We start from the raw sequence: 24,367 nt of genomic DNA, 5'->3' as shown, positions 1-24,367 counted from the left end.
GCTTTGTTTCTTTAATTGTAAAAAACCTGGCTCACAGAGTTGATAGGAAGATGAAATCAGATGGCAATCGTGCAAGACCTGGTTGATATTAAAGCATTACGTAGAAATTCATTCATTCAACAAATATTAGCTCATTGATCTAGGTGCTGGGGTACAGAAGTGGGCAAGCTAGGAAGGTCTCTGCCCTCATGGGGCTTAAGATTCTAATCAGTGGGAACAGGTAATGAACACACAAGTTATTTGGATACAGAGGTAAGTGCTGTGAGCAAAGTAAAGCAGAGTAATGGGATAGGGCGTGACTAGGGGCAGATGAGGGTCAGGGAAGGCCACTCTGAGAAAGCATTGTTTGACCGGAGAACTGAATGATGGAAATGATCGCATCCATTAGGGACATTTAATTAATTAATTTAATTTATTTATTTTTGGCTGCGTTGGGTCTTCATTGCTGAGCGCGGGCTTTCTCTAGTTGCGGCAAGCGGGGGCTATTCTTCGTTGTGGTACATGGGCTTCTCATTGTCGTGGCTTCTCTTGTTGCGGAGCACGGGCTCTAGGCGCGTGGGTTGAGTAGTTGTGGCACACGGGGTTCGTTGCTCCGCGGCATGTGGGATCTTCCCGGACCAGGGCTCGAACCCGTGTCCCCTGAATTGGCAGGCAGATTATTAACCACCACGCCACCAGGGATGTCCGGGACATTTCTAACTAGAGGGAGCAGTACATACAGATTCTGAAATTGAGTTTGATGCATCATTCGACTTTGATTGTTGCTGTGCCTGTGATACTTCCAATATTTTGTTGTTGGCACGTTGATTCAGAAAGGCGGTAGAAATGTTTCTCGCAGTAATTTATCGAATGACCTCACTGGTTCATTGCCTCTTTGCCATGTGAATGATATGCTTCGGAGGATTAAAAATGATGTCAGAAGGGGAAACGGAGGCTGTAACAGCTGGGTGTGATACTCGTTCTCAGAGAAGGATTATAGTTCTTATAGATGCACTTGATTTCCCTGTTGCCTCATGGATGCGAAGGCTTTCATCTGCATTTCTCCATGCAGCCCCAAGGGCGGTCAACAGGATTGTACTGAAGAGCTGCTTAGGAGTTGTCAGGTGTTCCCTCGCATCTCTATCCTGGCTTTTGAAAGGAAAGAGAAGTAGAGGGAGCTCCGTTCCTTTTTTGTTGGAGAATGATTGTGCTTAAGTGCTGGATTAGTGAATAACTAGTCTGAGTTGATCAGGGTTGGTTTGAGGAAGGAAATGTCCTGGGGCTGAAGTGGCATAGGATAAACCTAAGAATGACTGTTGGAATAACCATGGAAAGAAGAATGGGGCCATCAAGATGGGAGATAGACGCTCTGAGGGTACCACATGATGGACAGGGGAAGTGTTGTTTCAGGGAAAAAGCCTTGGGAGTCTGGCTCCTGTGATGTCATCACCTGTCTTTAGCGATGCTGAACAGTACCCAGAGCAGGAATCTTGGGTCACATCAGGAAACTGGAGAAAGGCAGGCGTGAAAGCCACAGTGGAGCGTTTTCAGATCTTCTGCTAGTTTTCTGGGACCATGATTTTAGGTCCTATAATGAGGAGGTACGGAGACCTTCCAGAGACAGAATTGGTATGTTGCCTACCCATATTCTATAACAGTTAAATAGCAAAGCTTGAGCCATTTTTAAAAATTTAAATCAGCAAACATTACCGTCTAGTTTTAACTGTTGGAAAAAATAAATTGCTGTGTGTTGGTTTGCATCTGTTGTTGGCATTCATGGGTCTCCAATTTCTTTACATTTTTAACACATATTTTACTCAACAGTCTGAAAAGGAAAAACATTCAAACCCCTGTTCTGCAGTGCATGAAGGGGTATGCAAAATAGATTCCTCAGTATTTAATTGCTTTCGTGCTTTCCGCATAATAGGTGGTGAATAAATATTTGCCGAATGAATAAATATCAAATAGGTGCATACTGATGTAAACTGGAATCACAATCTGTGGTAGGAAGCGAGTCTTAACATTTATAGCATTCAATCTGTGTTTCAGGGTTTTTACAAAGTTGACTTTTCAACTATAAGAATGCTCTTTTAAGGACTACAGTAGACATATTGTTACACTGTTTTGAATGCATAGGTCAGACGTGACCTTTGACCCAGAACTGGCTGCAGTAAAATCTGAGGTAGTACCAGCATTGGATTCATCCCCAGGTGGCAGCGCTTCCCAGGATGCTCCTGGATCAGAAGGTTCTGACTTGAACCTGAGCCTGCATCATGCTGGGTGAGCAGCAGAGGGCAGTGTGTCACTGAAAATTTGTTTATTGGTTCTGAAAAGAACATTTTGGATGTCTTACCCAGGTCTACTTATTATCTGCTCAGAGCTAAAGAATACTGTTTGTTTCACTTTAGTGCTACAGGGCAGTCCTAGAAATTAAACAGAAGAATTTTTAACTCTAAGGCTTAAACTTTTCTCACATCAATTTTTTTTTAATCTTAGAATATAAAGTAACATAAGCCAAATTCAAATTGCTTGATTCTAATGGATATAACCTCATTTCTTCAGACTTTTTTTTAATAGACAAATATTTTTGTAGGTTTGGATTTTGTTTTTCGGGCTTTTTTGGAAATGAAAGTTTCCTTCATGAATGAAATAATGGAAACTAAGGAAACATACTGTCTTATACTGCTCTTTCGTATACTATGGGACATATATGTTTTCCCACAGCTTTAATCAGAAATTGAGTTTCACTCTTGGAAGATGGAACTCTTCTTAGGAGCCGTTTCATTCCCCGGGACCTGCCCAATAAAGACCAATTTCAAGATTGATTTTGTTTGTACGTACTGGTAGGATGCCAGAGCGGACATCAACCTCGTTTCAATCGAATTAAATTTAAGAAGTCTGTTTACCAGCAGTCACAGTGATGAAAAACTGTCCCTAAGCATAGCAGAGGAAATAGCTCCTTTTCTCTCATCCTTAATGTTGGTATTTGCAGAATGAGAGAAATAACGAGTTATCTATGTGACACAGATCATTTAGGGCAATACCTAACTGAAACATGTAGCAAAATCTGTTTTTGAAAACGCTTCCCAATATTTGCTTCTGCTTGAGTCATCAGATAATACTAACTAAATGGGTACTTCTGGGTAGATCATAAACAGTGCTTATTGGTGGTAATTTATTGCGGCTCTTAAACTCTTAAGTATGGTAATGGATTTGTCCCAAACCGCTAAGATTTGCTGTTTCCTTGATTTCCTCTAGAACTGATCTCAGTGTTTAATCAAAGCTCCCAAGCCCAAGAATGTTGCACGTTTTATTGCCAGTCCTGCGGTGAAATCATCATGAGGAACAGGTAAGGAACACAGTCAACACTGGTTCATCCTGTGCCTGGCAATGGCTTTTCTCTTTTTCTATCAGAATTTTTGAAGGAACTGCCAAGGGAGCAGTCTGTGGCCTTCAAATGAGAGCCACAGACTCAATGTCACTTTGAACCACACCAGCCCCCAAACGCTCCAGCAATCACGGAGCAGCTAGATTTTCTCCAGCTGACAAAGGGGAAGAATAGGATGCTGGCTTTGAGGGAGGAAGGCTTATCTTGGTGGAATAGCCGGTAGAGATAGGCCCCTCTCCTCTGAAAACAGACACGGCATCTGTCACACGTTTTAGCCATCATCCTGGTGAATAAACTTCTGCCACATTAAGTGAATTTTCTAAATAACAGAAGCTTTTGCAGCACAATTTTGTACTTGAACTATTTCTATTAGTGCCTTTCTAAAATCCATTTCCGGTTTCCCTGCTTATTAAAACAGCATATAAAGCACAAATCAACCTTCTCTTGATGCTTAGGTTAATGCTGTCACCTGCCTTCGAGGTGTGCTGTGATTACCCCATTGAGAGGGGAAGGGCCCTTTGCTGTATTCTTTGTATCCCCATGTTGTCTCTTTTAATTATTTTTCCATCCTCTCCTCCTGTCAGCCTCTTTGTTTCCTGGGCACAAACCCTGCTCTCTGAATTTTCTAATCACTCATAGGCTGGAAAGACAGAGCAAACCCTTATTATCGTTAACCATATTTTTTTTACTTTATGTGTTTTTGGCTGAGCTGGGTCTCTGTTGCTGCTCGCAGGCTTTCTCTAGTTGCGGCGAGCAAGGGTTGCTCTTCGTTGCAGTGCACGGGCTTTTCATTGCGGTGGCTTCTCTTGTTGTGGAACATGGGCTCTAGGTGCGCACAGCCTTCAGTAGTTGTGGCTCACAGGCTCTAGAACGCAGGCTCAGTAGTTGTGGCACGCCGGCTCAGTAGTTGTGGCATATGGGCTTAGTTGCTCCGTGGTATGTGGGATCTTCCCAGACCAGGGCTTGAACCCGTGTCCTCTGCATCGGCAGGCGGACTCTCAACCACTGCACCACCAGGGAAGTCCCTGTTGACAATATTTAAAGGAAGAATTTCGAGCTCTTTGTTGGACGGGTTTCCTTGGAGACGTACATGAGACCCCTCCTCCCCCAGTGTTCCAGGTCTCCATGGAGGGATTCAGCAGATCTCTGCTGGGAGCCTTTCCTGAACCCTGGGCTGGCTTATGTGCTCCTTGGAGGTTTATTTGCCTGTCTTCCCGCTTAAACTGTAGGCTTCGGGTGCGGGATAGTCCTACGCATATTACTCCTCACTCGTATTTAGGGTGCAGTGTTGTGTAGTGGCTGGTAGTACAGACCCGGAAGCCAGCCTGTCTGTGTTTGTGTCCACCAGTTACTAGCTGTGACCCTGGGGAAGTTACTTAACCACTCTGTGCCTTCATTTTTTTTTTTTATTATTACAAAAATATAGATAGGAATAAGAGCTACCCCCATAGGGTTTGGGGGAGGAGCGAATGAGTGTAACTGGTAAGCATTCAGTATGTGATATTTCCTGCTGTAATTCTTACTCTTATCACCATCTTCCTCATCACCGCCCCCAGCAGCAGGCTCGCTGCCCGAGGAAGAGTACATTCTCTATAAATTCTTGCCAGGTTGACTCGAGTAAACGTTAGGGTGCTTAGCACAGGCTCCGGACGCACAGGCTCAGCGACCATGGCTCACGGGCCCAGCCGCTCCGCGGCATGTGGGATCTTCCCAGACCGGGGCACGAACCTGTGTCCCCTGCATCGGTGGGCGGACTCTCAACCACTGCGCCTCCAGGGAAGCCCCATCAGCCTCTCTTGCTTGCTCTCTGATTCCTGGCAGCATCCCGGGTAGATGAGATCGTGGAAAGTTATGCTGGTGTAAGTGGGGGGCTTGTGAGCAGGGCACCCTCTGAGTGATTATCTTGGGGAAGCCACGGGGTGACTCTGAATCTGCAGGGGAGGGAGAACGTCCTCACTCAGGTTCCCTAAGGCTGAGGTGGCCACACTGTCAGGGATAGGCCTGCTTGAGCCTAGAAGGTCCAGAGCATCCCAGGTTACCCTGGAGTTTAACCAGGACAGTTTTCCTTCTCTCAGTCTATTTCTGGCTTTAGTTTAACTCTCAGACGCAGTTTCTGAAACATGTGTGCGTCTACAGCAGCGAGAGACCTGGAAGTCACAGAGGAGCGAGTTTACTAGAGTAACGGACTTCCCTGGTGTGCTTGGACTGAAGGATGTGCTCGTTCATCATTGGCTGATACTGCATCTTCTGTTTGGTGTCAGTCCTGTTTACGACCCTGGACTTGAGAGCTCGGAGGGCTTAGAGGCTGACACTGGAAGGCTGTACGCACTCTCCCGAATCCCGACCTTCGGGAGGCCGTGGGGCGAGAGGCAGAGCAGGAGAACGGGACCTGGGTTTGAACTCCAGCTTTACCGTCACTGGGGAACTTTGTCCACGTCACCTCAGCTTCTTCTTATGTAGATGTTAAGACGGCCTAGTTTCCTAACTTGTGAAGAGGATAAACGCTCTTACCTTTAAGGCTGTAACATATATAATAGTAAATACTCGACAAGCTCTTTTTAGTTGGTTCCACAGCCTCCTTCCACCCCCTTTTCCATAATTGGCCTTACTGGCAAGCTAGCAGATTATCTAGTACAGTGTTTCAGGCCTTTTTGATTCAGGACTCCTTATTTTTGAGGAGTGCCAGGGAAATGACCCCCTCTCTCCCTTTTTCTTTGCGAGGAGGTCCACAGTGGACGTGACTTAGGCCTTGCTCACTTCACAAGGCTTCCCTGGACGCCTTTGCCTATCACACATGTGCGCCTGGCACCTGGGGGCCTCTTGAGCAATGCGGAGAAATCCTTAGTAGGCGACGGAAGGCTTTGCTTCCATTTCACTCTTAGGCAGCAGGCCCCGTGGCTCTCTGTTTGATGGAAAGACATGCTTCCTCCTGTGTCTGCAGAAGGATGTCATGCTGACTGTTTGCATCAAGCCCAGTGGTCTTCTCATTTCTCCCTCAGTTACCTGTGCCACGCAGGTGGTAAGGACATCTGTGCTTGCTGAGTAGAAAGTAAAACCAAACGTATTTCAAAGGAGGCTTGTATGTGCTGTAATCAACTCATTGTCGGCGTCCTTTTCAGGAAGGCATCTTGGAATATGGTGGTCTGTCTTAGCAGGAGCTCTTGTATTGGCAGCAATGGAGCCGAGTTAAGATCTGCTTACCAGCCAGCCTTTCTGTCTGGGAACAAGTCACTTTGATTCTCAGTTTCCTCACCTGCAAAATTCGGAGGTTCAATTAGATAGACCTGTAAGAGTCCTGCCAGCATGAAAATTCTGTGCTTGGTCAACCTCAAAAAGTTGCACCTTGAGTTCTGTGACTCATGATTATTTGGATAGTGCAAGACTAATGCTTGTTACTTTTTTTTTTTAAATGAAAAAGATTCTTGTCAAGCAAATTATAGGTGCAGAAGACTGTTTAACCTATTAAGACTCATTAATGGCTTTTAATACTTACTAGCACCGGGGTGCATGAAATCTGCTAATTACAGCAGTCTTTTTTCCTTCATTCAGAATCACACGTTCCTAGCCATTTGTTTGGTTGTTTGAAAATAATGCCTTGTTTCTTTATAATAAAATTCTCCAATTTGCATTCTTACCAGTTCAGCAGAGTTTTTCTGTAAAAATTGTCCAAACATATACAATTTTTGATCATTCTCTTGTTAACAGTACCTAATATCAGGCAACACTAATAATAAAATTTAGTTCGTTGTGATCAGTCTCAGAAACAGCTAAATGGTCGTTGTGTTTGGAATTTGTTATGTCTTTTAGAAATAAATTCATGTCAGACTTGAATTATATCGGTTGGCCAGACTTTGAAACATCAGCCTGATTTTCAGTCGTTTGAGAGGTCTCCCAAGGTCTCTGGAAAGGCCCTCCCGGTTCCACCTGCACCGGCAGAGCTGGGTGTCAGCCCAGCAACTATGAGAGCATTGAAACTCTAGCAGGTAACAAGCAGAATGGACTTAACGGAAACATAAGAGATGTCAGAATATCCAACTAGTTGGTTGGTCCATTTGACAGACCAGCTATTATCGTAGTCTGAAAACAACTACTCCTGTGCATAGTCACTTTTCTGTGAAAGAGAACAAAGAGGTGAAAAGAGAGGATAGGCACACACTGAATTATTGGTAACATTGTACAAGCTTTTGGAATAAATAATAATGCCAGCTTATCTATATTCTAGTGGCTATATGTTGAGCTTTAGATATTTGATCTTTTTCTTAAAATTCTTATTGCCCACTTGGTTCTAATCCAATGTGAAATCTCTGTATTACCGTTGTTAATATCACTGATTAATGGTTGATTTTAAAGTTAAGGCATTTCATTTTCTTGTCTGTGTTTAAGTTTTAAATAAACACCATCAATCAATAACACTTATTAAAGTTGTGCATTTTAAAATGTAGTAAAATGGATACTCTTCAACATTAGTGGTAGATCTTTAAATTGATCATTTTTTTTCTGAAGGCAATTTGGCAATACGAACTAAAAGACTAAAAATTGTTTATACTCATTGACCAAGTTTAAAAAAATAAATAAAATAAAATTGTGCATTTTAAGTTTTTTCCCCCCAAAGCTTATGCTTAAGATACATTAAAAATAACTAAACATTTTAATTAATTTAAAGCATGTGTTGCTGTTCATCATAGAATCTTCAGCTGAGAGAATGTTCAAGAAATCATTTCACTCTTTCTCTGAGCTTCAGCAGGTTTTTACGTAAAAACTACCTTGAAAAAAATGTGGTATCTATTTTCTTTTGAAAGTTCTCTTGGGAAGTAGATCATATCAAAGTTTCAGGGTTTTCGATAGATACACTTTCAGGAGAGCTGTGATTAAAATACATCTTTTGTTCTTAAAGGTTTTATGTTTTTTCAAAACATCAGAAAATTTCTTTCGGCTGTAAAAACACTTTTATCTTGGCAATGACTTGTGAATTAGGCTCTTTCTTGCTCGATGTCTTACGTAGATAGCTATGGGGTAGAGTATAGCTTTTATTCACCGGGATACAGGGTCAAGTTAAGTCTGCAGTATCACGTTGTGTGCGAATGTGCAGCAACGCTCCCAGATCTCTCTAAGTCTCAGTGCAGTTTCATTTCTGATCACGTATGAGGTTTTGACATTACTGCCTTTGACACTGTATTGAGCATCTGTTTATTGGCACTATGTGCAAAATGTCAAAGGACAGAGAATCTTAGTGATGGAGAAGATCTAGGAGCCTGTTTAGGCCCAACTCTTACTCTAAACAGGCACCTTTGTTTGTCTTCCTCCTAATCTTTGTAAAAATTCAAATCCGACCTATCACTCCCGCACCTTAAATTCTGTGATGCTCCCCAACTATCTGTAGAACCAGGTTCCCGCCCCTTAGGTTGACGTGTCACACCCCATGTCGTCTGTACCATCCCACCTTCCCTGTCCCCTTTACTGACGTTCTGTGTTACCAGGAGAGGGAATATATTCCAAGGGAGAGAGTTAGTTTGGAGTCTGGAAGACCTGGGCTATGATCCTGCCTTTTTTCATCAGCTCTGACTCTGTGAACTTGTAGAGATTATTTAACTTTTCTGAGCCTCCCTTTCCTTCTCTGTGACAGGGGAATGGAAATTCTCATCTCACAAAGTTGTAGTAAGCATTACATGGAATAAAGTGTGGGTGGTGCCCACCTGAGGTTTTCTTAAGTTCAACTAAACGTGCAGACTCACAACACTACCACTGGCCACGTTTCTCGCCTTCGGGGCAGTGGCAGGAGTTCCCCTCAGCAGAGGACCTGCAGCAGTTCAAGCAAATGACAGGTCACATACCCCTCTGGGGACTCTTGTCTCCCCATGTGACACGGTTCCAGGTACAAAGTGGAAGATTCATATCTGGCAGGTGCAGGAGCTACCCTGAGAAGAAGCCTCATGCCCTAAACAGCCAGTAGCTCTTGTGATAATCCTTTGGCATGGTTTCTAGTGTTCCCCACGAAGACCTACATTCAGGGAAGTTTAAAGCACGGCATCCTCATCTAATATTTACAGCTCATTGAAACGTCTTCCTAGTCCAGATGCAATAGACCAATCAAGGATCCTTTTTACCATAGTCAGTGTTGCCTAGCAATGTAATCAATGCCTACCATCTACCTGGCTTCCAGGGTAACAGGTCTAGGTGGTTAAACCGAAGGTCGGATTCTCAAGCAAAGGAAAATATTTGTTAACCCTTCCATCCGAGTATGCTGCAGACCCAACCAGGGGCCTCACATGTTATAGTTATCAACGCTCGTTTATTTAAGAGCTTACACTATGAGTCAGGCACTGTGCCTGACACTGGGACTCCAGTGGCAAGTTAAACATATATGGTGCCTGTCTTCATATTGTTTCCTACACCTGTGATGCCCTTAGTCCCTTTCAATGCCTGGAGAACTCCTGTTCATCCTTCAAAGGTCTGCTCAGATGTTACCTCTTCTCTGAAGTCCAGCGGCACTCTACTTCCCTAGCACTTTGTACATGTCGCCCTGAATTCATGGATTGGTTTTGCGAGTCCATGAATCCCCTAAAGTAATATGCAGATTTTGTGTGCAGGTGGGAATGTATGTTTGAAGAAAGGGGCTAACACTTTCATCGGATTTTCAAAGGGGTCTGAGCCATCGCCTCCCTTTCCCCCCTCAATTCCCAAGCATTTAGAACTGCTGCTCTGTTATGAGCATTTATTATATTCTGGTTTTGGTATTTGTTCATAGATGTATGTTTCCCACTAGAATGTGAATACCTTGACAAAGGGACTGTATGTACTAATATTTTGTGTCAGCAGAACGCCTGACTCCTAGTAGTAGACTTTTAGAAAGTATATGTTGAAAGAATCGATTCTTAATCTCTTCATAGACTCAGCAATTTGAATGATGCTAGTGGTACAGCATTTCCTAATTTAAAAGGGAATGTTCTTGCTTCTAGTAAACTGAAATCAGCCTTTCTTGTTCGTACTTCTGTCCTCTGGAGTTAAAATTAAATGTCTACCCTCTTCCATGTTGTAATTGCCCTTTTATGAGACTCAGAGTTGATTGGGGAAGTCAAAGAAAAAGGGTTCATGGGAGGGAATCATTTAAAAATGATACATTTGCATCTTAAGTATCTTCATTTAAAACATGGCAAATGTACATTAACCTACTAGTATTTTAGTATGGAACTAATATCTTTTTGTTGAATATGAGTCTGCTGCTGTGGACTCTTAGCGTTCTTCACTTATGCCATCCTAAATTCATTATCCAGAGTTTCCAGTTTAGGTTTCTTTAAAGTGGAATGAGAAGTTAGACACTGAAGCAGTCTGATTGCAGAATTCTTCTAGATTTTTATTCTTTTTCCCTCGCCTCAGTTTTTTTTATAGTTGTATCTCCCACATTCCACCAGTGATTTTGTTTTTTAATAACTGACTTTCCTCTGCTCTGAAATGTTTAGTTTTCAGAGGAATAGCAACTCATATATCCTTGGTTTACATGTTTGATTAAATTATGTAACTAAAATAACATGTAACAAACTAACGTGTTTGATTAAATTATGTAACTAAAAAAAACATGCATAAGTGGCATACACAGGTCTGTGATCAAATACAGTTGATCCTTAGCAGGCAAATGGTCCAGTCGACTGGAGCAGAAGTGAGCAAGTACTCAGGGTGCTTTAAGCTTTCATGAGATTCAAAGGCATTAGGAAGACCAGAAGCATGTTTGTATTCTGGTTGTTTTTTTTGGGGGGGGGATAAATTATTTTGAAATATCCTCATCATCCTGCCCACATTTCTTCTCCCCTTAGACCAATTTAGATTAAAATAGAGGTAAATTTAGATTAAATCTTCCCAATTTAGATTAAAATAGAGGTAAACCATGGAAACGTCTCAGGTGTCTATATTTCTACAGGAAAAAAATGAAACCATTAAAACAAAAGCTGGGAGCAAATATAAGGGGCTACTTAATTGTAAGGATGTTCTAAGCATAAATAATAATGACAGAGTGGAGCTTAATTTCTCTTCCCTTGAGTGTGGCCTGGATTTAATGACTCAATTCCAAACAATAGAGTGTGCAAAGGCAGAAATAGGAGCTCTGCTGGTGGAGGAACCTTGCAGATGCCACCTTAACCGAGTGATCAAGGTTGACATCCCCAGGAATAAGTCATATTGATACAGTGTCCTCTCTGGGTTTGGTGTGATGAGAAGTCACCTCAGTGGTAGACATCCCCCCAAACCCATAGTCTCAGTCTAATCTTGAGAAAATACCAGACAAACTCAAGTGAGGGATATTCTGTAAAATACCTGGCCAGTGCTTTTCAAAAACCTCAAGGTCCTGAAAAACAAGGAAAGACTGCCACAGAGCAGAGGAGATGAGGGAAACATGATGACTAAATGCAGTGTGTTGTGAATTGGATCCTGGAACAGAAAAAGAGGACTTTAGTGGAAAGTAGTTTTGACAAATCCTCACTGGTTATGTAAGATGTTAACATTAGGGAAAGCTGGGTGAAGTATATATGAGAACTATCTGTACCACCTTTGTAACTTTTCTGTAAACGTAAAATTACACCAAAATAGAAAGTTTATAGAAAATAGTAATGAGAGAAATCACAGAAGAAAGGGTTGGATGATTTGAAATTTAAGACACGTTAAGAAAATTAGAGGCAATAACACTGGAAAAATATTTGTCACAGATTTTAGACAAAGGACTGATATTCTTAATATAGAATATACTTGTACAATTTAGTAAGAACATACTAACATCTCACTGGAAAATGGCCATTGATCATAATTCACAGAAGAAACACAGTGGCAAATAAATATGACAGCCAGTTCAATCTCACCAGTAATTAAGGAATTGCCAGTTACAGCAGTATTGAGAACATTTTCACCAATTACATGGAAAAATGATAGTATTCAATTCTGAAAAAAGTAAGTGGAAGAATTATAGATTGGTACAGCCTTTCTGGAAAGCAGTTTGTCAATATAGGAATTGAGTTTTAAAAAGATGCACATTGGGACTTCCCTCGTGGCGCAGTGGTTACGAATCTGCCTGCCAATGCAGGGGACATGGGTTCGAGCCCTGGTCCGGGAGGATCCCACATGCCGTGGAGCAACTAAGCCCATGCGCCACAACTACTGAGCCCGCATGCCACAGCTACTGAAGCCCGCACTCCTAGAGCCCGTCCTCTGCAACAAGAGAAGCCACCGCGGTGAGAAGCCCGTGCACCACAATGAAGAGTAGCCCCTGCTCACCGCAACTAGAGAAAGCCCGCGCGTAGCAACAAAGAACCAGTGAAGAACCAACGCAGCCAAAAATAAATTAATTAATTAATTGTTAAAATGCGCATCATTTGTGCTTGTAATGTCACACTTACAAGATTTCTTTCCCAAGGAAATAATCAGATCTGTATACAAATTTTCTAGGACTGTTCATCACAGGGTTGTTGATAATGAAATACTCAAAACCCAAATATCTAACAGTGAGGGAATGACCTAAAAAGTTTTGGCATACCTATGGAATAGAATGGAGTCATTAAGTATCATGACATAGATAAATAAAACAATGAAAGCAAGATACAGTTTGTGTATTTCCTCTGATCCCAGACTGTGTGCCTGTGTACAGCTGTCTCTCTTGAAAGGCTGGCAAAAAAATACAGTCATGTAAAAAAATAGCTACCTGACCTTGGGTGGTAAAGAAAGGATTTTTAAAAGAAATTTTATTGGAGTATAGTTGATTTACAGTGTTGTGTTAGTTTCAGGTGTACAGCAAGGTGAATCAGTTATACATATACATATATCCACTCTTTTTTTAGAATCTTTTCCCATATAGGCCATTACAGAGTATTGAGTGGAGTTCCCTGTGCTATACAGTAGGTCCTTGTTAGTTATCTGTTTTATATGTAGTAGTGTGTGTATGTCAGTCCTAGTCTCCCAATTTATCCCTCCCCCCCTTATGATAACCATAAGTTTGTTTTCTACATCTACTTCTGTTTTGTAAATAAGTTCATTTGTGCCCTTTTTAAATTTTATTTATTTATTTATTTATTTATTTATTTATTTTTTCAGTACGCAGGCCTCTCACTGCTGTGGCCTTTCCCGTTGCAGAGCACAGGCTCCAGATGCGCAGGCTCAGCGGCCATGGCTCACGGGCCCAGCCGCTCCGTGGCATGTGGGATCTTCCCGGACCGGGGCACGAACCCGTGTCCCCTGCATCGGCAGGCAGACTCTCAACCACTGTGCCACCAGGGAAGCCCTGTGACCTTTTTTTTAGATTCCACATATAAGCGATATCATATGATATTTGTCTTAGGAATAAGTGAAGTAAGTCTGACTTCACTCAGTATGACAATCTCTAGGTCTATCCAAGGATGGTTTTTATTTGCTCTATACCTCCCTGCGTTTTCAAAATTGTCTATAGTGAGTATATGTTACTGGTGCCATGGGGGAAAAAATAACACTGCAAGTAATGTGGTTAATGAGTTTCTCTCATCCTTTGTGCTGATTTAATTAAGAGCATGTCACAGTTCCATTTTGTCCTGTAAACCATTGTTTTCCTCTCTCCACTAGGAAGCTCCTCAGGGTGCTCCCCCTGCCACACGAAAACTGGGGTGCTCTGGTTGACGAGTGGTGCTGTCACCCCAACCCCTTTGCTAATAAGCCACTTCATCCACAAGAGAATGACTGTTTCACTGGAGACTGTTTCTTCTTGGTGAATTTAAGACGTGATTTACAGCAACCGAGACCTGAAGTAGCCCCAGTGGAGACGGGCTGTCTTTCTTCCGAGAACCATTTAAAAATGGTAATATATCTTTCAAATTAAATGCTCATTTAGAGGTCGGTTTAGAAACTGCTTTCTCCAATCTTTCCTTCATTCAGGGCATGTGACAGACAGTTCTAAAGACCAAAATCCATGATTTTCAGTTGCCTTAATCATCCAGCTCTGCTCTTTTGTTATGGAAAAAGCACGTGGCGGCCTTAAACCAAAACAGCCACGGGGGGGGGGGGGGGGGTCGGGGGGGGGTGGCGGTGGCGGGAGGAAGAAGGGGAAGAGGACTTCTTCCCGCGTAGACTTTGCTTTTAGGACAATATTCCATAATCCACGTACATTTTATCCCCACAGTCTGATTTACGTTAAATGGGTTCTTTGCCTTCAGGATACGTACTGTCCTGATAGGTCCAGGTATTTTCCCGTATCTGCCCATAGTCTAGACTTCTGCTGGTGTCATACAGTCAGATGCCATCAAGGCAAAAGGGGGACTGGAGGAGCCCAAGCGCGGAAGTAAAGCTCTGGCTGCAGGTTCCAAGTTGATGCTTAACGAGCGAGGTCAGGCAGCTCCTGAGCTCAAAGTTGCTGGAGGGGGAAGGCCCTTTCCTCTCACTGCGGAGAACAGGTGGTTTACCTTATTTTAAAAGAAAGTCAGTGCCATTGACTTGGCCCTTGTGAGAAATCATTCCCTGGATGGCAAGTCAATACTGATGTGATTTAAAAAGTTAAGAAAATCATTGCCAGAGAACCTTCATTTTAACATCTGATTATTGGTAGGAACAAAAGCATTGTGTGTTAAATTTCATTTAGAACTCATTTAATTTTTGTAATGAGAACTGAGCCACTCTAGGAAACACGCAGCAGTCCGCAGCCCTTAGGTTGTCAGCTAGTTTATGGAACTATTTTCTAATTTGCGGGAGATTAAGGAGGTTTGTCAAATATCGAGGTTAAGCTGTTATCTGTTTAAATGATGTAAGTATCTCATCTTTCACAGTAAACACAAATCCCTTTACCTTTAGGTTTATTTAAAATTATAGTACTTTACTGTCTCTAGCTGTCCTCCTCTCCCCCAACTCTTTCTCTGTATATATCTTTACCTTTAGTAAAATCATAACCATTCATATTTCCTTTGATCTCCACTGCTTTTCAGTGTGTATATGTGTGTGTGTATTAGATAATATATATTAGATAAAATGTATGTATATGTTCTAATGTGTATATATAAATATGTATAAGAATTCCCCCCAAATTCTAGTGCTATAGCCTTCTATATTTTTAAAAGATAAATGGTAAGCACATAATATAAATCTATGGTATAAGTATATTTAATATGGTTAAAGTAAAATTTTATATATATATATATATATATATTTTTTTTTTTTTTGCGGTACGCGGACCTCTCACCGTTGTGCCCTCTCCCGTTGCGGAGCACAGGCTCCGGACGCGCAGGCTCAGCGGCCATGGCTCACGGGCCTAGCCGCTCCGCGGCATGTGGGATCTTCCTGGACCGGGGCACGAACCCGCGTCCCCTGCATCGGCAGGTGGACTCTTAACCACTGTGCCACCAGGAAGCCCTAAAATTATATTTTAATCTAAATTTCTATACTAGTACTTTATGTTTTATGTATTTTGACTTTCATTTTTATGATTAAGCTATAAATTTTTAAAATGTTTGGAAGATACGAGAAGATGAGTGGGAAAGATTAAATAAGAAAAACCATGAGTTTCCTTCTTTCAGATGAACTCTGCATTCTGTATGGAAGTAGATTCCTCACGTTTATGTCTTTATCAATTATATGATGCCATTTATAATAATTCCTCTTAATTGTGCGTGGCCATCCCACGTGTTAAAGGAAGACCCTTCATACTGAGACATTACAGTTTTTTAAGTATCAAGGAGACTGTGGGAAATTACCATCATGACAAGCTGCTGTTAACAAGCTTGTTTTCAAGGTAGCCTAGATGAAAGTTTCACTTTAATTGCATATTACTGCAGTTGAAAGAATATACCTGTGACCAAAATAGTAACGTAAATTTGGAGGGACTCCTTAAACAGTACTCTCAAGGGTCTTGTGGGAACAAGGCTTCTCTGTGCTATTGAAAACCTGTTTCTCATATCACACAGTCTAGCCATCTAGCAGGGTTTTGAAATGTCACACGGTGACACAGCATCCTAATGGTATCTCTTGGGAAACATTTTTTTGGCGAGACAATATCAAGGGTCCTTAGAAATGGAAGCAACACAAAGGAAAATAAAAACGAGGACAGGAGGCTGATTCACCTCTCTGAGCAGCGGTGCCGTGTCGCAGATATATTGATTTAATTAGTCCACAACAATGTCTGTCTTTCATGTTTGCTCTGTAGAGTCCCTACACTGCTAGGCTGCTGCTTTGCGCGATTCACTTTATTATTTCCTTTAAGCATAGGTCGAGAAAAATGCACTGCAAAGCAGAGTTTCTCTTTACCAGAATTAAAAGCATTGTAATATGTTAATTTAAAAGGTCAAGACTGTTTAGCTTATCAGACATTAATGGTGCATTCTGTGTGTATTCTGAGTGTTTGGTAGGAGTAATTTCTGCCTCTGCTTGTGAGAGATTATAAAAATCTATTTTAATTGTGGAAAAGGATTTTAAGAGATAACTCACCTCACCATGAGAAATGTATATTTAATTCTGCTTAAGGAGTATTTGACAATTAATTACTCCAAAGCATATCTCTTGAACTAAAATATTCATAAATGACAGAAAAACAGCATAAACAAAGTCCAACACTTATTCCTTTCCCTGAATAACCCCGTATGTGTACAGTCTGTTGTTTGTGCCTCTGTGAACGTGACAATATATATCTTTGCTTTTCAAAAGACGTCTATTGAATATTTGTTATTTCACAATATTTTTCATTTCACCATAATAAAAATTTTGCGTCTTACAACAGGTTGATAAAGGTGGCACCTCAGTCTTTTATAAGATTCATATTATTATTCTAGACGAAAGTACAGCCACAGTGATGACTTCAACCTATATTTTAAAGAACAAATGAAATTGAACATTGGTATTTTAGCTGGCGAGTATGACTAACAGTTTTACCTTTTTTTTCGTTATTTGTTTGTCTTGTTAAATCCATGAGGGTCTCTCTTTTTTTTTTTTTCTTAGAATAACGTGTTGAACTTTGTAAACATTCCCAAACGTAAAAAATCGAAGTATGAACTTCCGTATAACAGTCACCTTGATGCATAAAGTATGCTTCATCTGCCCATTTTATTTTTAGTTTTTCGTTGAAGTGCTTTAAAGCTAATCCCAGACCTTATATCATTTCACCCATATGGATTGTCCTTTTTCACATGAACACAGTGTCATTTTCACACCAGACAAAATGAACCCTCGATGGTACAATACCAGGCCATATACACATTTTACAAATTTTATTAGAAGTATCTTCTGATGTCATTAAAATTTGTTTGAATCAAAATTCACACATTTGGTTGTTTGAGGTAATTTATTGTTTTATTGATCAGATTTTAAAATCCCAATTACCCATGTGTTGAAAAGGTAGAATTTTATTTTAAAAACCAACCAACAAAACCCACTTTTTCTGCTTCATTGAAAGACAATGCAAAATGTGCTGTAAGAGCAATGATAAATGAAATACATAACAGCACCTGACAAAAAATTTTTTGCTTCGAATAGAAAAACCCCTTCTTCTTAAGCATTACTACTCCAATAACCTGTATTAGTTTTTAGTAAAGCCCTTAGTATTTGGTAAGATTTAATGAGGATGGTCTGATTTAACTTGTACGAAATAGGATCCTTTAAAAAGTGTCTTTAGTACCAATTGGAGCCATACAGATAGCTTTTATTGTAAGAAAGCATGGAACTGCCAAAATGTGAAACTTTGCAGTTGAGCATGCTTGGTTTCTAAGCTGTCGTCTTCCTGTAACCTTGCCTGGGCCTAAACAAATTGGCACCTGCCTTGGTTTCTATGTCTGTGGCTTTTGACTTTTTTTTTTTTTTTGACCTCTAACTAAAGTAAGAACTGTATAATAATTTTTTTTACATTAAGATCTGATAATGCACACACAGAGACACAGATGCACCTCAAGTAGATGTTTCTTAAAGAACTACTTACCCTATGTTTGAAGCACGGTGATATTTTCTGTTCCGTTCTATTTTGTATTTCTTTAAAAATTCAGGGTGTCACCCACTGAATTGATTCTATGAATTAGTTTGGAAAACACTTGGCATAGTGCTTAGGAAGCATAAGCTCTAGCATCAAAGGGACCTGGATTTAAATATCAGCTCTATTAGTTACTCGCAGCACATCCAGACAAAAAAATCTATCCCTTTGTGGGAAGGTATGGGTTTTCTGCCCATTTCTTGAATGACATGTGCCAAAAGTGTATTTTATTTACGTAACATCTGCCTAGCGGTTACCCATGTGCCAGCGACAGTGTTTTACAGCACTCCGTTTTAGATCCTAATAAACAGCTCTGTGAGTTAACACTACTGTCGATTTCATCTTACAGATGAAGAAACCAAAGCAGGTTAATTAACTTGCCCATGGTCACACGTCTAGTAAGTAACAGAGCTGGGATTTGAACTTAGGAAGTCTGGCCCCAGACTCCAGGCTCTTAACTACCATGATATTAATTATAATATCATCTCTTATAACAAACTATAAGTCAGTAAGATTTTTTTTATTAAGGTGTAATTGACATTTTACTACTTTTAGGTATATAACATAGCGATTCAGTATTTGTATGTACTTCAAAAGGATCATGACAATAAGTTTAGTTAACATCCATCACTGTACTTAGTTACAGAACTTTTTTTTCTTGTGATGAGAACTTGTAAGATTTACTAAGGCAACTCTCAAGTATGCAATACAGTATGGTTAACTATAGTTGCCATACTGTACATTACATCCCCATGGCTTATTTTATAATTAGTTTGTACCCTTCGACCACCTTCACTCATTTTTGCCCACCCCTGCCAACCTCTGTTCTGTATGTCTAAAAGATTAGTCTTTTGTTTTCTTAATAATTAGGTGACTGCTAGCTGTTTTAATCTGTATCCCCAATGATAAAGTTGGATTTTCAAAGTTTAACAGTGTTTCAGGAATTTGTTCCAGAATACTATCTTTCCAGGTACAATGCATATCTTAAGTGGAAAAATAGAATTATATGAATGGGTTAGGTATTTTTAACTTCCAGTGGTGATTATGAATTATAGATTACTTTTACATAAGTTGCACTGGACTAGGAGTCAAAATAATATAGGTTCGGGCTTCCCTGGTGGCGCAGTGGTTGAGAGTCCGCCTGCCGATGCGGGGGACACGGGTTCGTGCCCCGGTCCGGGAAGATCGCACATGCCGCGGAGCGGCTGGGCCCATGAGCCATGGCCGCTGAGCCTGCGCGTCCGGAGCCTGTGCTCAGCAACGGGAGGGGCCGAAGCAGTGAGAGGCCCGCGAACCGCAGAAAAAGAAAAAAAAAAAAAATAATAATATAGGTTCAAGTTCTAATTCTTCTGTTTTCTAGACACATGAGTTGGGGCAAATCACCTACCCTCTCTACCTTTGTTGCCCACCATCTGCCTATTCTAAATGATGTTTGGAGGTGCTTTTTAGAAATGTAAGATGCTTCTTGTTCAGATTACTTGGCAACGTGTAGATTATCAGGAGCTGACTAGTTTGGAAAAATCATTCTGTTCATTTTGTGTTTAGACTTGGAAAAAGTGATCTCTGTGCACGTGAATTATGCATACAAGCTAAATGTATTCCCAGTATTTAGTAGATGGCAAAATAAAATGTAAAGTTCAATGTATACTCTAGAGACCGTGTTAAAATTATATATTCCTTTTAAGAAAAGCTGAATGACATTTAAATGACATTTTTCTGTTCTACAGAAACCAAAGGCAAATACCAAAGTAATTTGTAAGCGTTGCAAGGTAATGTTGGGAGAGACTGTGTCATCAGGTAAGAATTTCATAATAAAAAAGCCAAAATGATTGCCTTCTTGTTAAAAAAAAAAAACAGTAGAAGGAGATTTTTATAGGAAATATATAGGAAAGATAGATGACTAATACATGTTGTAGAATTGATGCTTTTAAAAATAGAAATCAACTAATATATCATCCAGTATGCCAGGAAGTTTGTGTATTTTGACCTTTGTAAGTACATAGTACTGAGTTTTAAGCATTAAGAAGTCAGGTCATTTTCAGTATTTCATATCTTCTTTGTAGATATAAAGCAATAGTATAAAGCTTGTACTTTGGTCTATCTTAAAGAAGATTGGAGCTTTTCTCTTAATACAGCTCCTCATTCAGAAGAATTGGTTGCCAGAGATGATGGAGGAGATGCTGGCTGTTGTGTGCCTCAGGGCTGTGTTTTGAGACTTGGAGGTTGGGGGTGCAGAGAACCTGTTGATACATTTTGAGTTTTATACTCTCTTCCTTGTTCTTTTTTCCAATAGTGTTAATTACATTTTACATAGAGCCTATGTTATATGACTTTCCAATATAATAATGAAATCCTGATAATTAAAATGCATCACTCTTTAAAGATATGGTTTGAAAATGTCTAGAGAGCTACAGCATGCTGTGTTAGCTTTGTGGGTGAAGAATAATTGTTTTTAATAGAATTAATTAGAAGATGTGAGTTTGGTGAAACTATTGTACTCAAGGGAAGGCAGATGGTGGCATTTTTTTTTGTTTGTTTTTTAAGATCATCAGAGTCTCATAACTTGCTCTGAGAGAACAGAAAAGGAAGAATGAGTAGTAGTAAAGGATGCCGCCCTCAATGTCATTTTTGGAGAATGAAAACAAGTCCCTTAAGTGGCATTTTTTTTGTTTGTTTTTTAAGATCATCAGAGTCTCATAACTTGCTCTGAGAGAACAGAAAAGGAAGAATGAGTAGTAGTAAAGGATGCCGCCCTCAATGTCATTTTTGGAGAATGAAAACAAGTCCCTTAAGCAATGACTTAGAAAATCTTAAGGCTTCCGGTTTAAATAAGGGTGAATTGATTTTTTTCATGCTTTTCTCTCCTCTCTGAAGCCCAGTTAAAATGTCAGTTAAGGAATAAAAAAAAAGGACATCCACAGAGACAAAGAGAAATGGGGAGGAGGCAACAGTGATGTGAACTAGAGGTGTAAGCAAACTTCTTTTGGAAGCTGTAGAGCTGAGACGGGTAGGAACACACTTGGCAGTGTGGAGGAAGCTGCAACCTTGGTGTCTGCAGAAGACCATTTAGATAAGGAGTGAGCCAGTTCTCACTGTAGATCCCCAGAACTGGCCAGAGTTTAGAGGTAGCAGGTAAGAGGGACAAGGGACTGAAAGCAGGATGATTAATGCAAAGTTTGTATGTGGAGCCATAAGATTCCTAAGACTCTTTCTCCACTTGCAACTTGCTTATGCTCTCAAGGTAGGAGATTGGAGCAGCCTTTCTTGGAATAAGGGAATGGAAGTGTACTAACCAGAGAAAAGATCTGCAGACACTGATTCTCAGGGGTCATGTAACAACAAAAAGATGAGCTTATATTCAGCCATCCTGCTCTCAACAAGCCTTATATCTACACACAAGAGCTCCCTCTCAGCATTTTACTACCTTACACTTAAATCTGAATAGATTGCTGAGAATCAGTAAATAGTAAAAAGAGTCCAAAGCAAATAAATAATCAAGTAAACAGAGTAGACGCATTGAGGAGAAACAAATTATGTATAAAACAGAAGAAAATCTTTTAAAAAACCATAATAAATGTCCTTGGAGAAATGAAATAATATTATCTCTATAATTCGGAGAATGTCGAATTAAAGATGTAATAGCTTGAAAAAACTAGCCAAAGGACTGGAAAATGAAATTAAGGAACTATTTCAGAAATCAGGACCAAAAGACAGAGGTTGAAAATTGGAAAGGAAATTTCAAAAAAAAGATCATGTATGTTTCCTGAGGATAGGAATATTGTCCAACTCATTTATCATGATAACCACAGCACTTAGACCAATATCTGGCACATAGTGGGTACCCAGTAAATATTTGTTGAATGAGTGAATGAATTGAGCCTTTTAGGGCATCCAACATCTAGCTAGGAGAAATTCTAGAAAGAGAGAATAGAGACAACAGGGTGGGGGAAATTATCAAAGAACAGAAATACCAAAAACACATTAGAAAGGTATTTCCCAGAGCTAGGGCTTAAGTTTCTCAACTGAAAGAGCCCACTAAGTGTCTCATATAATTAATGGAGGGGTGACAGGGAAGCTACTTAAAGCCACGTAATTGAGTGATTTCCAAACGCCAAGGGTGAAGTTTCTAGAGAGAAAAAAGCAGGTAATGTACAAAGGATTAGGAATTACAATGGTGCTGAACTTCTTAATAGCTAGAAGACAATGAAGAATGCCCTCATAATTTAGAAGGAAAAAGATGTTCAACCCAGAATAATTCAATAGACAGTCCAACTGCCAGTCAGGTATGAAGATTATAAATACATATTTGGAAATACAGGGTCTCAAAACATGGACCTCAAAGTTCCATTTTCCTTAGGAATCTACCATAGGGTATGCATCACCAAAACTAGGAATCTAACCTCAAAAGAGAAAGTGTGGGATTTGGGGAAACAGACTGTCCAACACAGGAGAATGAGGTAAGGAAGTCCCAGGGTGAGGGATGTACAGCAGGCATTACAGCCTGGATTGAAGCAAGGGGAGAGAAACTGTAATAAAGACCTTTTCAGTTATACACTGAAACTGGTAAATTTGTTGAGTTGTTTGACTACATGTAACAAATAATCTTGAGACAAGCCATTTCATCATATGGGAAGAATTAACTAAAGGTGTTTGGAAAAACTAAACACACGAAAAAAGAAAGCAGTTACGTGCTGCAGGAAAACAGAAGATTGAACAAAAAAGGAAGCACTTCCATGGTATCATTATGGTCACAATAATGTGAACACTGATTATCAATTTAACCAAAAATCTTTATGATGTAATATATAAGTATATTAGGAGGTCATTGTATGTGAATATGTGTGTGGGGTGATGTAAGAGAGCTATATCCACATCTACTCTAAAAGTAAATTAGTAGGACTCTAATCCCAAAAATGGTGGCATAAAGAGAATGGATAGTTCTACTCTGTAGGAAACAAGTACCGAACTGTACAAGTTCAGAAGAACAGCTACTAGAAAATAACGAAAATGAAGCAATGATTTGAGAGGTGTAGTTATCAAAAACTGCTACTGCCTTGGGTTAGAATGGCAAATTTGTGACCTTTTATTGCTTGGGATCATTGACATACTTCACACGCCCCCCCAGACTTGGGCAGGAAAAAAAAACACAGCTTTATTATCTATAGGTGGTAGGTTTGGTTCAGGGTAGGCAAAGGAGAAAGTAGAAATTTAAGAGGGATATTTTGGAAGCAAGAGGGCCGTGGAGGGGCTGAGCTGACAACTTCTTAACCCAGCTCTGGCTGATTGCAAAACTATACATGCATACAGTAGATGCCAGGGAGTCCAATAAGAATTGAAAGCTTGGGGAGACCAGAAAATTTGCTGTGCCTTTGATTGCATTCCTCAATTCACACACAACTTGGGCAGCAGAAGATGGAAGCCTTAATGGCTTGAGGCATTTGAGGAGAACCTCTCCCCAAATCTGCGGTCGACCAAACTGTGCAGAGATAGTGAATGCTCTCTAGGGAGTCAGGCTAAACAAAACAGAACTGAGCAGAGATATTAGTAACTACACACTGTGGGAAGACATATTTCCCGGTTTAAGTCCAAGCTTGGTAATTGACCTATAAACCAATTACCCTTAAAAGGACAAAGCAAGGGACTTCCCTGGTGGCCCAGTGGTTAAGAATCTGCCTGCCAGTGAAGGGGACACGGACACAGGTTCGAGCCCTAGTCCAGGACCATCCCACATGCCATGGAGCACCTAAGCCCGTGCACCGTAACTACTGAGCCTGCACTCTAGAGCCCACGAGCCACAGCTACTGAGCCCGCGTGCCACAGCTATTGAAGCCCACACACCCTAGAGCCTGTGCTCTGCAACAAGAGAAGCCACTGCAATGAGAAGCCCGTGCGCCGCAACGAACAGTAGCCCCCACTTGACACAGCTAGAGAAAGCCCGTGTGCAGCAATGAAGACCCAACACAGCCAAAAATAAATAAATAAAAATAAATTAAAAAAAAAAAGGACAAAACAAAATCCAGAATTGGTACAATGTATTACATACAATGTCCTACTTTCTT

The 24,367-nt window shown here is 40.5% G+C and overlaps 1 protein-coding gene across 7 annotated transcripts in view; it reads left to right on the top strand.

The window, feature by feature from the left end:
• UBE3D (ubiquitin protein ligase E3D) overlaps window positions 1-24,367 on the top strand; it is a 435,152-nt gene that overhangs the window by 9,967 nt on the left and 400,818 nt on the right. For all 7 annotated transcript variants that reach the window (XR_013830713.1, XR_013830714.1, XR_013830715.1 and 4 more), the window contains exons 3-5: window positions 3,238-3,328; window positions 13,937-14,168; window positions 20,036-20,105. Coding sequence is in view for 4 of the 7 variants with exons in the window: in XM_079938779.1 (XP_079794905.1) it covers window positions 3,238-3,328; window positions 13,937-14,168; window positions 20,036-20,105 (393 nt within the window). In the remaining 3 variants the exon portion in view is untranslated. The remainder of the gene's footprint in view (window positions 1-3,237; window positions 3,329-13,936; window positions 14,169-20,035; window positions 20,106-24,367) is intronic.

Source organism: Stenella coeruleoalba (genome assembly GCF_951394435.1).
Source record: "Stenella coeruleoalba genome assembly, chromosome: 12".
NCBI classification, from domain to species: Eukaryota; Metazoa; Chordata; class Mammalia; order Artiodactyla; family Delphinidae; genus Stenella; species Stenella coeruleoalba.
The sequence above is the reverse complement of the archived record's forward strand: the minus strand, read 5'-3'. Positions and strand labels throughout refer to the sequence as shown.